Source organism: Psammomys obesus, unplaced genomic scaffold (assembly GCF_907164565.1).
Source record: "Psammomys obesus unplaced genomic scaffold, mPsaObe1.curated_primary_1811, whole genome shotgun sequence".
Classification (NCBI taxonomy): Eukaryota; Metazoa; Chordata; class Mammalia; order Rodentia; family Muridae; genus Psammomys; species Psammomys obesus.
The window spans coordinates 14,401,177-14,415,341 of NW_026596051.1; the positions used below are offsets into that span (position 1 = coordinate 14,401,177).

At 44.0% G+C, this 14,165-nt stretch overlaps 1 protein-coding gene across 3 annotated transcripts in view; it reads left to right on the forward strand.

Moving 5' to 3' along the window:
• Positions 1-11,162, forward strand: part of Ewsr1 (EWS RNA binding protein 1) — a 27,497-nt gene extending 16,335 nt beyond the window's left edge. Inside the window, exons 8-17 of one of the 3 annotated variants that reach the window (XM_055623984.1) lie at positions 219-399; positions 3,125-3,162; positions 3,703-3,735; positions 4,126-4,244; positions 8,285-8,414; positions 9,455-9,577; positions 9,934-10,096; positions 10,345-10,442; positions 10,565-10,817; positions 10,956-11,162. In XM_055623984.1, the coding sequence (XP_055479959.1) occupies positions 219-399; positions 3,125-3,162; positions 3,703-3,735; positions 4,126-4,244; positions 8,285-8,414; positions 9,455-9,577; positions 9,934-10,096; positions 10,345-10,442; positions 10,565-10,817; positions 10,956-10,995 (1,178 nt within the window). In that variant the 3' untranslated portion in view covers positions 10,996-11,162. Of the gene's footprint in view, positions 1-218; positions 400-1,968; positions 3,201-3,702; positions 3,736-4,125; positions 4,245-8,284; positions 8,415-9,454; positions 9,578-9,933; positions 10,097-10,344; positions 10,443-10,564; positions 10,818-10,955 lie in introns of those variants that run through there. The other 2 variants (XM_055623985.1, XM_055623986.1) reach the window with 2 other exon arrangements.
• The last annotated feature ends 3,003 nt before the right edge of the window (positions 11,163-14,165 follow it).

A 14,165-nucleotide genomic window follows, 5' to 3' on the forward strand; every position in this document is an offset into this window, starting at 1 on the left:
AAACATCCTTTGGAAGTCGTTTACTATAGTCTAGCTGTACAAGGCTGTATATACTTAATGAAGCAGTAGTTCTTCAAGAGAGCCCTCTGGTAGAAGCACTTTTAGCACAGTACATATGTAGTTGCTTGCAGTTGAGAGTTCCATGATTCCGAAAGAAAGGATGTCAGGCAGTAGTGTAAATGCTGGCCTGTGGCTTACAGATGTGACTCTTTCCTCAGGTTCATTCCGACAGGACCACCCCAGTAGCATGGGTGTTTATGGGCAGGAGTCTGGAGGATTTTCCGGACCAGGAGAGAACCGGAGCATGAGTGGCCCTGATAACCGGGGCAGGGGAAGAGGGGGATTTGATCGTGGAGGCATGAGCAGAGGTGGGCGGGGAGGAGGACGCGGTGGAATGGGGTAAGAGCAAACCTTTTCTCCTTTTATCTAATTGTGTTTCATCCATAGGGTTTTCAATGGAAAGAAGGGACTGAAAGACATAAGAAATTTATTCCACATTTCCATGGACAATCTGTTGAGGTCAAGCCATCTTCTAAAACATGGAAATGTCATTTAAGTGGCAGTTTTCTTTTTTCCCTGCCAGTAACCTTTGTTGGGTTGGGGTGAACAAAGAATGGTTTTGAAACTAGAGCTTTCAGTCCCCTTCATGGTTTTCAGAGGTGAGAGAGCCTCTTTGGGTAATAGATTTGGGATGGAACACACACAACCCTTCTAACAACCCTAGGTTTTAACTAATGTCCTGAACGGTTGTCTTGAAATACCTGGTGTATGTACTGCAGAAAAAGAATGCAGCTGTTTTCCAGTGTTTGTACCCAGAATTGTCGAACATGATGAAGACTGGCCCCATAACCCTTAAACCATGGCCTGAGGTGCCCTGATACATAGTTTAAGTTGGAGCACAGAAAAATCCTAGTAACTTTCTTACAGAGTAATGTATATGACTATAGCATCACTCCCTATTGGAGATTTTAAAAGTCTAAATTGGTTTGACCATTGTGATTGATGGCACGATTTGGTTAGAAAACTGTTTAGATCAGTAACGTGACCCTGCTGCCTCTGCCTACCCCTCCCTCCCTCCCTCCATCCCTCTTCCCTTTCTGGTGTCTATACTTTGATGAAGGTGAGGTATGATGTTGGTGGTTAACATAATCCAGATTTAGTTATGTGTGTGTTCTGTCCCTATATAAACTAGTTAAAGAAGTTATGCAGAATATTATAGTGATAATAAATTTGATTGGGATAACTGTTAAAAGAAAAATGACCAATTCTTATACAAACTTCAAAACAGATTAAGTTGACCTATTCACTTACTAGTAAATTTCTGTACTACTAAAAGATAGTTAATGCTTTGTTTATTCTGCATAACTTGAATAAAAAGTCTTCAGTGAAATCTTTATTGGAAAAAAAAGGTCATTTAATAACATGCAAATTTTTATAAATAATTTTTGACAAAGTAAAATTGGACTTCTGATTTGGAGAATATCATTCCATTATAAAGGTTTCACATTATGGGTGTTTTGAAATAGACATAGACACTTGAAATTACTATCATCACGTCTCAAATCACCTAGAATTCTTAGTATTTTTCAATTTGCAAAAGCAATTTGAAGTTTATTCATCTTAATACTCCAGAAGTAATGATTCTACTGACTTTGTTAGACTGCTATTAGAGGGGCCCATCTTTCTGGATTAGAAGTCTCTCCTGGAGCCATAGAAGAGATCATGGCCTACCCCATAGGTTTTTAACAGACTGTGAAGCAGTCTGTTGAATCCTGCGGGGACAGGACACGGGGCAGCTCCCTTTCCCCTTTTTTATTGTGGTGTGGTGATGGTTTTCAGTGTCTGCTACAGGTAAGGCGCTCAATGTTGTTAACATGCCCTTTTTCATTGCCTCAGTATTTTGATATTTTCATTGGCTGTTAAACGTGGAAACTTTTTAACATGCTTTGTCGCATTTATATGCTACAGGTTACAAAGTGAGAGCCTTGTATACACTTCAATACTTAAAAAGTACCCGTACTCAGTACTCAGCCGGCAGCATAATGAAAAGTGGGACTAGACACGGTGTCCATATGGAGAGGAAAAATATACATAGAATATTTTAAACAAAATGTATTCATTGTATAAATGGAATCCTTCTGTAACTTTGGTAACTGCATACTTGTTGTTTGGTAATGAACCAGAGGAGGTATAATACTCTAGAATTGTGTAACATTAAAGTGTAAACTTTGTGTTTAAAGAGAGAGAACATTTTATGGTGTGTACTTTGAAAAAGGAAGCAAAGCTGCATGCAACAGCTTGAAAATGTATATTTAGGTATTAAAGGTGCAATACTGGTTAAGAAAACCTCAGGTCTTCCCACTGGGGAGCTGCCTTTATTTAATCCTACAAAATACTGCCCCCCTTCTCACCTCCCTCAAAAAATCCACAAGTCCTATTCTCTCTCCCCTTTGTATAGTGTGTATATTGCCATAGTCGTCTTAACTGGTATGTCTATAAAGTTGCACCCCCAGTCCACTGAGCCTTGGTATTCGTTGTAAATTCTCCTTTCACAGTAACTGTTAAATCCATTAGGGCCCGGGACTGTATGGCTTTATGCTGAAGATTGGCTGGATGCGTCCTCTGCTGTGTGTTGTAGATATTTAATGTGTTTGTCTCCTGCTTTATTACACTGTGACTTGTTAGGAAGCCTAGGACCTCATTTGGCTCTCCCTAGAGAGAGGTTGAGGGTGCACCTTTATGAACATGGAAAGGTTCATGCCAGCAATTGTTTCCGCCTTCAGTTTCTACACCAAGCTCCCCTGGTGTTTCAGATGATGGGGTGGATGTTTGGGATCTAGGGGGGTTTTTTCTTCCTTAATTTGCCAAGTATTGCACTATTAATACCAGCCCCTGACATGAAAGAAACCAACCACACTGGTGTGTACAATCAGAAAAGCAAGGTTGTATATTAAGGAAATTTGAGCAAGCTGCCCTGAAGAAAGGCATAGTGACAAGATGAGAGAGATGCATTGTTTGGAGATGTGTTTAGCCAGTGCCCTTCTTCCCCACGAGCCCCGCCAAGGCTCAGAGCGGTACTGGCTTTTAAAGGGAAAGGCCTTCATTTCTTCGTTTATCCCCCCAGCAGCGCTGGAGAGCGAGGTGGCTTCAATAAGCCTGGTGGTAAGTTTTTGAGTATTACCATGGATAGTGTTTAAAAAAAAAAAAAAAAAAAATACAGTCAGTTTTTTTAGAAAACTATAATTTTTACTAGTTTCATAAGTGGTTTAAAAATGATCTGTACAAAAGACACTAATGGGTACTGCCGGCATTGTCTTAGGGGTAATAAGGTTAACCTATGGTTACAAAACAAAGGGTAACTTGAAGTATTGAGCAACTGCTTCTATAATATGGGGGAAAGTTCAGCTTTAATTTGGTTTATGTGGAGGAGAGGTTTTTGACTTTAATTTAACACTAATTTGGCACATGAAGCATTGAGAGTGTATTTGGTTAATGGTTTAGAAACGAGCAAAGGAAAAAGAAAACCCTAGCAAACTTCACAGACGCTAAAGGGGCACTGCTCCGTTTTAGCAGTGCGGGTCATTTTGAATTAATGAGTCCCCATCAAATGGTGGTATAGTAGATAGCTGTGTGTGTTTGTAAGGTTTGTAGCTTGCAAGGCTTACACTAACAATATTTTATATGATCTTTCCTGGTTGGCAGGACCCATGGATGAAGGACCAGATCTTGATCTAGGTAACTCTAAATTCGCAAACTTTACACTGTGCTACTTTGACTAAATGCCATAGATGCAAGAGTTTGGCAGCGCAGCATATTGATAGCAGCAGGCTGATCCCATTCTTGGCAAAGACAGTTTGGGATTTTCTTTTAAATTGTTTTAAAGTAACCAAAAGGTTCCATTTTATTATCAGTATGATTGGTAGTTCTCTTGCCTTTGTGATGAGTACTGTTTGATAATAATGTCCAATTGCTTAAGAAGCCCTTATTATTAGCTGGCCCTGATGGGACATGCCTGGGAGGTTGAAAAAGAGGATTAGGAGTTTGAGGCCAGCCTATATCCAAAAAAAAAGAAGCCACTATTAGTACAGGGCAGTAATTCTGTTTTTTTCTTACTTTCTCTGGAAGGCCTTCCAATAGATCCCGATGAAGACTCTGACAACAGTGCAATTTATGTGCAAGGATTAAATGACAATGTGACTCTGGATGATCTGGCAGACTTCTTTAAGCAGTGTGGGGTTGTCAAGGTGAGTGGCTAGTGATCAGATGATCTAGCAGAAATTAAGCCCACAGAGCACATTGAGATACTTGAACCATGCTAAAAAATTGTTACTGAAATTCCTGGACTTCCTTGTCAACATCTTATGGTTTACTCCTTAAAACACTCTGCCTTGGTACAAGACCCTGTGTCAGGAGCTGGGAGGTGTGTGGCCTAGTGATGGGTACTTGCCTGGCATGCATAATGCCTAAGGCCCTGAGGGCTACAAAATTGCTTTCCTTACTGTTTGCTAGGTTATTGTTCATTTTTTGAGACAAGATCTCATGGATTTTGGCTTGACTCACTGTATAGCAGAGGATGGCCTGATCTTTCTGCCTCTACCTTACAGTCTGGCTCTACCATACCCAAGTTCAGCCAATTTTTGTAGATGAAAAATGCTAAGCAGCTGATGGTTCTGTTATGCAAGTCTGCTGTTCTCTTTGTAAATAAGCTTATCTTTCTCTGTTTAAAAAAAAAAAAAAAAAGGTAGGTCTTACTATTCCCTGAATACTTAATAACTTGGAGACTTTTTTTTCCTCAATGTATCAGTTGTTAAAATGCTTATGGAAACACTAAAATATACTGTGTAATGTAGAGGGATATTGAAATCTTAATAGGTTTCCCACTAAGAGTTGAAGCTTTACCAGCTTCACCCGGTGGCTCATGCTTTGTAGTCCCAGTGCTGGGGGAGATGGTTGTTTTGTTCGTGTGAGACAGGGTCTCATATAGCTGCAGCTGGCCTGCCACAGAGATCTGCCTGCTTCTGCCTGCCTTCCTAGTGCTGGGATTAAAGGTGTGCACCACCCCACCCGACTTAGTATTCTTCAGTCTCTTGGCATATAACAGCTGAATTCATCTTCAGGGTGAATTTTATTTTCATCTCTAAAAAGATGCATTTTCAGAAATATTTTGTTTCATAGTCCTATTAAGCAGCCAAATTGTGAGATGAATACACTAGTGAATAAGGGAAGGTATTGTGGACACACCTGTCTGGAGGCAGAGGCAGGGCAATCTCTGATTTCGAGGCCAGCCTGATCTACAAAACCTGTCTCAAAAAACAATGTGTATGAGTTTTTTTCTGCATGTATGTGTGTGTACTGTGTGTATGTTTAGTACTGCTTGAAGTCAGAAGAAGGTATTAGGTCCCTGGGACTGGAGTTCCAGACTGTTGTGAGCTGCCATGTGGGTGGGTGCTAAGTCCTCCAGAAGAGTTCTTAACCGACAGACCAACTCTAGCCCAGCATAGAAGGATCTTCTTTCAGCCTAAATCTTGTTCAGGTATTTATTTTCTTTTAATGATTAGAAGTTGTTTGGTTTGGTATTGTGGTATTGGTGGTAGTTTGAGACAGGGTCTCTATAGTGCTGGATGGCTTGGAGCTGGCCATGTAGACCAGTCTGATTATCCTGCTTGTGTCTCCCAATGCTAGAATTAAAGGGGTGTTGGTACCATACCTGGCTGTTCTTGGTTCCTTGTTGGCTTATTTTCCTTGTCCCTGTTTATAGGCCTGTTGTGACATTCTGTTGAGGTTGCCCTTGCATGATGTTGACTGTCTGGTGCACTCGGCCTTGATTTGTCCTACAGCTTTGTTCTGCGGCCCCATAGCTAGGAAGTCAGGTTCTTCTGTGCTTTCTCTTTACAGTTATTCTTTCAAATGTTTGTTTGTGTGAACGTGGGAGGGTACATGCATGATTCACAGAGCATCTCTGGAGGTCATAGGGCAACTTGTGAAGAACTGTGTCTCTCTTTCTCCTATGTGGGATCCATTGCATTGTCTGACCTGTGTATGTGTTTCTTGAGTGTGTGGCTGTACCCCATGCATGTAGGTGCCTAGGGAGGCCAGAAGAGGGTGTCGGATCTGTCATGGAGCTGGAGCTACAGGCAGTATTGTAAATTGAATATAGGCCCTCTGCTAGAATACCAGGTATTCTGTAAGATTTCTCTGCCTGTTTGTGCATGCACACACACATTCACCATATAGTGTTAAAATTTTTCCTGTAGCCTTAATTACCCTCTCTGGGGAAAAATGGAACCCCAAATTATTCCTGTGCTTATATTTTATGTTTAAGATGTTGGTTATTAGTGAGTGTGGTGCACCCCCTAATCCCAGGCAGATCTCAAGAGTTGAGGGCAGCCAGGGCTACACAGAGAAATCGTGGGGGGGGGGGTCTTGATTATTTTGTTTAGTTTATTACATTAGAGTGTGTCTCGGTGCATATATGGAGGTCAAGGGACAACTTGCAAATTGGTCAGTTCACCATGTTGGAGATCCAACTCAATTGAGCTTGGCAGCCTCTGTGTGCTAGGCCTTTTAACCTAGGCTATCCTCCTACTTCCACATCCCAAGTATTGGAGTTAGATGCATGAGTCACCTCGTCCAGCTGCTTTTGTTTGATTTTTCAAGACAGGGTTTCTCTGTGTAGCTCTGGCTGTTCTGGAACTCAGAGATTCACCTTTTCAGGTACAGGGATTTAAAAGTGTGTTTGTGTGTAGAAAGATAGATGGAGACACAATTGCATGTGTGGACATACAGGTCAGTATCAACTGGGGTTCACTCCATCAAGTTGGTAATTTGTCATTCTTTTTAATAAAAATTTCTTGGGCTGGGTAGATTGCACAGTAGTTAAGAGCAGGAATTGCTTTTTACAGTTAATTGCAACTCCAGTTCTAGGGACTCCAGCACAAATGCTGTACAGACACACATATAGGCAGAACTCCCATTCACAAAAAAAAAAAAAAAAAAAAAAAAAAAAAAAAAAAAAAAAAAAAAAAGATTTTAAAAGTGCATTTTCTCATTCATAACAGACTTGGATAGATGGCTCAGCAGTTAATAGAGCACTTAATGCTCAAGGACTCAGGTTCAGTTCACAAAACTCAATAGCCCTCTGTAACTACAGTTCCAGGGGATCTGATGCCCTCCTCGGTCTACTGTTGATACTGTATGCATGTGGTACACATGCATGCATGCAAGCATTCCTAAACATAAAACCTTAAAAAGGCATTTTCTTGTTCATATGACAGTGTTGCTAATATTTTGTGGTTTTTAGTGTTATTCATGCATGTATTCTTTTAGGTGGTTTTATTGTTGTTTAGTTGAGATAGTATTCCACTTCTTATGCCCAGTCTGTACTGGAAGCAGTGATCCTTCTGCCTCACCCTTCTGAGTGCTGCGATAACAGGCATGAGCAACTAGGTCCAGTTTGCTGCCACCTCAGCCCAGTGAAGTGGCACACTCCTGTAATCCCAGCACTTGGGGAGGCAGAAGCAGGCAGATCTTTGTGAGTTCAAGACCAAAGTGAGTCCAGGACAGCCAGGGCTACACAGAGTATCCCCGTCTCGAGAAACAAACAGGAACGCTTGCTTCTCTTTCAGGTGGCCCAGGTTTGTTTCTCAGCATCTTTATGATGGCCCACAGTGGTGACTCAAACTCCAGGGAATCTGATACCTTCTGATTGGTCTCTGAAGGCTCACACACATACATAATCTTTTTAAGTCCTAATACCTACTATCAAAGATGGCTCAGTAAGATAAAAGTGCCTTTCTTATTTTTGAGCCCTATAGAGAGCACTCAACTAGCCAGGCATTGTTGGCACATGCCTTTAATCCCAGCACTTGGGAGCCTTGGCTGTCCTGGAACTCACTGTGTAGACCAGGCTGGCCTCAACCTCAGATCTGCTTCCCTGGTGCTGGCATTAAAGGTGTGTGCCACCACTGCTTGGCTTGCTTTTGATTTCCTAGTGTCTGAGATGTAAAGTTCACCTAAATATCTATCTATTATAGATGATGAGGGATTAAGTTTTGATAATTAACCTTTTAGTAGACCTAAATCTGCTTGTGGGATGAGACTGCCATTTTTGGCGCCTGGTTGTGTTGACCGTGGCTGCCAGAGATAGGCCTGCCTCCTGAGCACTGGGATTAAAGGTGTGGACCACCACAATCTGTGGGACTTCGTGTTGACAGTTGTGGGTACGTAGAGATTACTGTGAACTTTAAGCTCGTTGTTACAGTCCACATTGCTGCTTTATGTGTAGATGAACAAGAGAACTGGGCAACCCATGATCCATATCTACCTGGATAAGGAGACAGGAAAACCTAAAGGTGATGCCACCGTGTCCTATGAAGATCCGCCAACTGCCAAGGCTGCCGTGGAATGGTTTGATGGTAGGATATGCTCCTCTGCTCTGAATTCTGCTCACTTGGGAACATTTAGGAACTTAAAACAGTTGCATGTGTCATCTTCCAAGAAAGAAAGAAAGTATTGTGCTAAAACACCATTCTTTGGAGTCTAGAAGCAGGAGGCATGTTTGCCTTTTCCTGACGACAGTGTGGGATGAGGGAGGAATTTGAATACTGAAACAGTAAGCAGATGCACTCCATATGGAAGTTGGTCACCATGTGCCTCTTCTACTGTTAAAGGGTACTAACGCTGGCCTTGGGTCAGGACCTTTATTATGTGTTTTATTGCATAACCACCATGGGTGAGCTGGGTGAGCTGCAAGTACTTCTCTGAACCGATACGAGAAAGTATAGAAAACCTTCCAAAGAAACATGTCAGGGATAGCTGAGTAGCCTAATATGTTTAGTTTCTCGTACCATGAGGGAGACACACAGGAGTAAAACATCTTAGCCAATGTACATTTGCAGTTGTGTGCTAAGCAAACACTGTACCACTGAATTTTTTTTCCCCCCTCTCTGCCATTGGTGTCCTTTAAGTAAAGTTTTCATTATGTAGGCAGGCTGGTTTCAAACCTGGCACTCCTGCAGAATTCTGGAATTACAGAAATGTGGCACATACTTAACTTAAATGAATATCTTTAACAGCTTTTGTTCTGACCTCACCAGTAAAGTAGTTGGGTGTTTTTTGCGTGTTTCATTTTACTCTTCTGCTTGTTTTGAGACAGTCTTAATGTCCAGACTTAACTCAAACTCCAAATGTAGCTAGTGATGCTTCCAAATTTTACGATTGTAGGCCTTGGCTAATTGGCTGCCATGCCCAGTTACATGCTGGGGACTGAACACAAGCCTTTGCACAGGTTTAGTTTACCAACTCTGATACTTCTCCAATCGTACCAGGAAAGAGCCTAGAGCTATGCTTCAAGATTTGGCCAAATTCAGTAAGGTGGAATCTGTTGAAAAGTAGCTGCTTGGAGAGAGAATACTTGGAAAGTGAAGATCACTGATGTTCTGTTATCTTTTTCCAGGGAAAGATTTTCAAGGAAGCAAACTTAAAGTTTCTCTTGCCCGAAAGAAGCCTCCAATGAACAGCATGCGGGGCGGCATGCCACCTCGTGAGGGCAGAGGGATGCCACCACCACTTCGTGGAGGTACTTTCTTTTAGCTACTTTGCTGTTACTTGATAACAGGATTAGTTAGTTTTTTCTTTCCAGTAATTTTTGCCCTTGAAAAACTTAATAGAACAGTAAAATAAGGTGTATAAAATTGCTGCTACTACATTGAGAGCCAGCATTGTATGTTTATACGGTATGAGTTAACTCGTTAGAAGGGGTGCAAATTCCAGGGGACCTCTGCCTGGATGTCAATTTGTTTTATTACATGATAATGCCATGGTTGGAGGCTACCTGAAATCACACGGAAAGAATAGCATACATGGACAACACCAAGCCTGTGGAAGTTTCTTGTAGTAAAGTTGCCACAAAGAGGTGACTGTTTGTTATTGCAGGTCCTGGTGGCCCAGGAGGACCTGGAGGACCCATGGGCCGCATGGGAGGCCGTGGAGGAGACAGAGGAGGTTTCCCCCCAAGAGGGCCCCGGGGCTCAAGAGGGAATCCCTCTGGAGGAGGAAATGTCCAGCATCGAGCTGGAGACTGGCAGTGTCCCAATCCGTATGTACTTCTTTCAGCAGATTGATAACTTGTTGGTGTTGTCACCCCATTCCCACTCTGGGACAGGACTTGGGGGCTGGGGCTGAGAGGGCACTCTGGTGCTTCTGGGGGTGCATTCTTGCCTGAGATGTCTGCAGATCCATGCATTTTGTGCCTGGAACTCCATGATTGTGCGTACAGTGTGGTATGAATCTCTTTACCTTCCGCAGTTCTACTAGTGATTTCTGTTGTGATACAACTTTATACAGGGGCTGTGGAAACCAGAACTTCGCCTGGAGAACAGAATGCAACCAGTGTAAGGCCCCTAAGCCCGAGGGCTTCCTCCCGCCACCCTTCCCACCTCCGGGTAGGTACAGGTTTCCTGGAGTACCTCAGTTTCCTGGTGATTGAATAGTGTCTGCTCTAGGAGAAGGATTAGCAGATCCACTGCAGTGTATCCTCAGAGCCTCACACTCTTCCCCACCTTAGGTGGTGACCGTGGCCGAGGAGGCCCTGGTGGCATGCGAGGAGGAAGAGGTGGACTTATGGACCGTGGTGGACCTGGAGGAATGTTCAGAGGTGGTAGAGGTGGAGACAGAGGTGGCTTCCGAGGTGGCCGTGGCATGGACCGAGGTGGCTTTGGTGGAGGAAGACGAGGTGGTCCTGGGGGACCACCTGGACCTTTGATGGAACAGATGGGAGGAAGAAGAGGCGGACGTGGAGGACCTGGGAAAATGGATAAGTATGTGGTGGGAGAGCACTGCCCCTTCCCAGCCTGTGCTACAGTGAGTCCTAGGGCATCTGGGGCCTGTGTCAGCGTTCTCTGTCTGGGTTCCTTGTTTCTTTCTCGTTCTAACCAAAGGGTCCCTTTGCCTTGCAGAGGTGAGCACCGTCAGGAACGCAGAGACCGGCCCTACTAGAGACCTGCAGAGCTGCATTGACGACCAGATTTATTTTTTAAACCAGAAAATGTTTTAAATTTATAATTCCATATTTATAATGTTGGCCACAACATTATGATTATTCCTTGTCTGTACTTTAGTATTTTCACCATTTGTGAAGAAACATTAAAACAAGTTAAATGGTAGTGTGCTGAGTTTTTTTTTTCTTTTAAAGATGGTTGTTTTAAGACTTAACAATGGGAACCCCTTGTGAGCATGCTCAGTATCATTGTGGAGAACCAAGAGGGCCTCTAATTGTAACAATGTTCATGGTTGTGATTTTTTTTTTAAATAAAATTCCAAATGTTTATAAACTGTCATCCTTCTCCCTCCTTTGTTCTGCAATCTCATGTTCAGTTCTTTCCAGCCCTCACTGGGTGGGAACAGGGACTTGCTGATGCCCTTGAAGAGATGGTCCACTGGAAACCTGTGCTCTCATCTCCCAGCTTCTCCAGACAGTGAGCTGGAACTGTTAGGCTTTACTGGGTCATTATCAACTCACGTGGTCATCCTGTGCCTTCACTGAGACAGTGAACCTCAATCACCATGTCCTCTGCAGTGCCAAATAGTCATTCTTAGCTCTCTCACTGCCCTCTTCCTGACCTTTAAAGTGGGCCTTTCCCCACCTAGCTGACCTGTCCTGTGTTTTATTTTTGGATTTTTGAGACAGTTTACCTGTGTAGCCCTAGCTGTCCTGGAACTCTGGAGGCTGGGCTGCCTTAAACTCACAGAGATCTGCCTGCCTCTGCCTCCCAGAGTGCTGGGATGAAAGCCCTTCCCCCATGCTTTTAACTCAGCTGGCACCCTTCTTCCAAGAGTGGTTCTGTCATAGTAAACAATACCCAATAAAAGCCTCCATCTTCATTTAGCCTGTGTACTCCTAGACACTAGGACTATGATCACCCACAAGTGCACTTTTCCCATCCTTAGCGTTTTTTCAGAAAAGGTCAGAGCAGCTCTCTTCTGTACGATCAGGGTCCAGGGCAGCAGTTGGCTCCCTGCCATCCCAGTCTACCTCACTCCTGAGGAGTGCAGGGGCAACACTCCAGTGGACTGCTTTGAGCCTCCTGCTTTGGTTGGTTCTCTTGCAGAACATAGGAAGCTGGTCAGGGTCGTCTGTCCACAGCAGATTCTTGATGCTCATCTGGCAGGCACTCTGAAATTTGAATTTTTGCCTGGTCCTGGACTGGACTCGGCTCAGATACAAATTGTGCTATTTTATCTTGAATCTGCAAGAGCCCAAGAATACATGGGGACCCTGAGCTGCCTTGGTCATGGTTCTCCAGGGTTCTAGTCATATCAGTGATGTCTGTATTACTGTTGGCATGTCAGGGAATCCTGGAAGCTGCAGTGTGGGGCAAGACTCAAACGGACCCCCTGACGGGGGACAGCCTTGCCAGGCCACAGAGGAGGACAATGCAGCCACTCCTGATAAGACCTGATAAGCTAGGGTCAGATGGAAGGGGGGGGAGGACCTCCCCGATCAGTGGACTTGGAGAGGGGCATGGTAAGAGAAGAAGGAGGGAAGATGGGATTGAGGGAATGAGGAAGGGGGCTACAGCTGGGATAAAAAGCAAATAAACTATAACATTAAAAATTTTTTTTAAAGTTAAAAAGACTCAAATAGGCCCCAGCTCTCAAGGGACTAGATATGTCTTGTTCTTCCCTTCCCTGGCCCATCACCAGGCCACAGTGAGTTGAACTATCAGTACTATTTTTACAATTAGGATTATAGTCCTATTTTACAGAAGACCACCCAGGGTCAGGAAGCTTAACCATGGTACCAGATTCAAGATTGAAACATTCCATCCCTATGGAAGCAAGGCAACTCAAAATACCTCCAAGAACTCCCTAAAACAGACAGGATTCAGTCTGTCAGGGTAAGCCTAGCCAAACTGCAAAGAACGCTCTCCAACAGGCCGAGCTGCAAGGGGAGTCCTGAGACCAGACCAATGGAAGAGGTTTAGGCCAACTGAGACAACCTAAAAAAGGACACCAACCTGCTGAGCTGCTTGGAGGCTATGCAGTGTGCTTAGGTCCCAGCTCTGTGAGCTGTCACACGCGCTGCGGTGGGCTTTGGTGAGGCTGCTTTGTGTCATTTCTGCTCCTCTAAATAACCCCAATAAAATTTGGACTTTGTGGTATCTGTACTTCGGTCTGTCATGGCTTCCCTATCTGGGGTAAACAGACGTGTGTGTGGCATCTCCCCAGGAAGTCAGTCACATAACACCAGTGACCAATAAATAGAACCTAGATTCACCCGTGTCTCTATGTCCAGAACCCTGAGGCACAGCAAGGCAGGCACAAGCAGGAGTCAAATTCCTGCACAGCTGCTGGTGGGAATTTGTACCTCAATCTCCCTGGTCCTCAGTTTCTCTAGATCTACAAAACTATCTTATGAAGCTGGCAAAACGGCTCGTGGGATAAGAGTGCTTGCCATCAAGCTACAATACCTAAGATCCCACTGGTGAAAGACAGAACACACTCCCAAAAGTCTGCCTTGCATGCATACCTTGACAGACACAAACACACACATACAAATAAACATGTCATAAGAAGCATCGCTGTGTCCCATCTTGTGTGTTATTGCTGGGTACAATGGCTCATTACTGCTTGTTCCAGGCAAGGTCATTCCCCAAACCCTTCACTTAGTATTTAGTCTCCAGAGCCAATCTCCCCAACCTCCAGGACCTCCCTCCCTCCCTGCCGGGAGTTATTTAGCAGCTCTTCCTCTTCCCCTCAGTGCTCACCTCCAAACCTGGGATTTCTCCCTCATCTATACTCATGCTCAACTCACCAACATGTATCACCCCGGTTTTCAACAGGCTGCCAAAATCCAGCACCTCCTCGCTACTCCCACCTAGACCAGTCGACTTCCTCTGAGGCTCTCTGTCCTGCCCACCACTGCAGTCACAGGAACCCTTATGATTACTAAGTCAGTGTCTCCTGCTCTGAATACCTCCTCAGAGAGGCCTGTGATCCCAACAGAGGGAGCAGGGTGGTGAGTTCAAAAGCAGCCCAAGGCTACATAGCAAGACTGTTTCAAATTAAGATGTAAAAATAAAGGCCCGGCATGGCAGAGCATGTTTTTAAAACCCCAGTGTTCAGAAGGCAGAGACAGGCAAATCTCTATCATTTTGGGGGGCCAG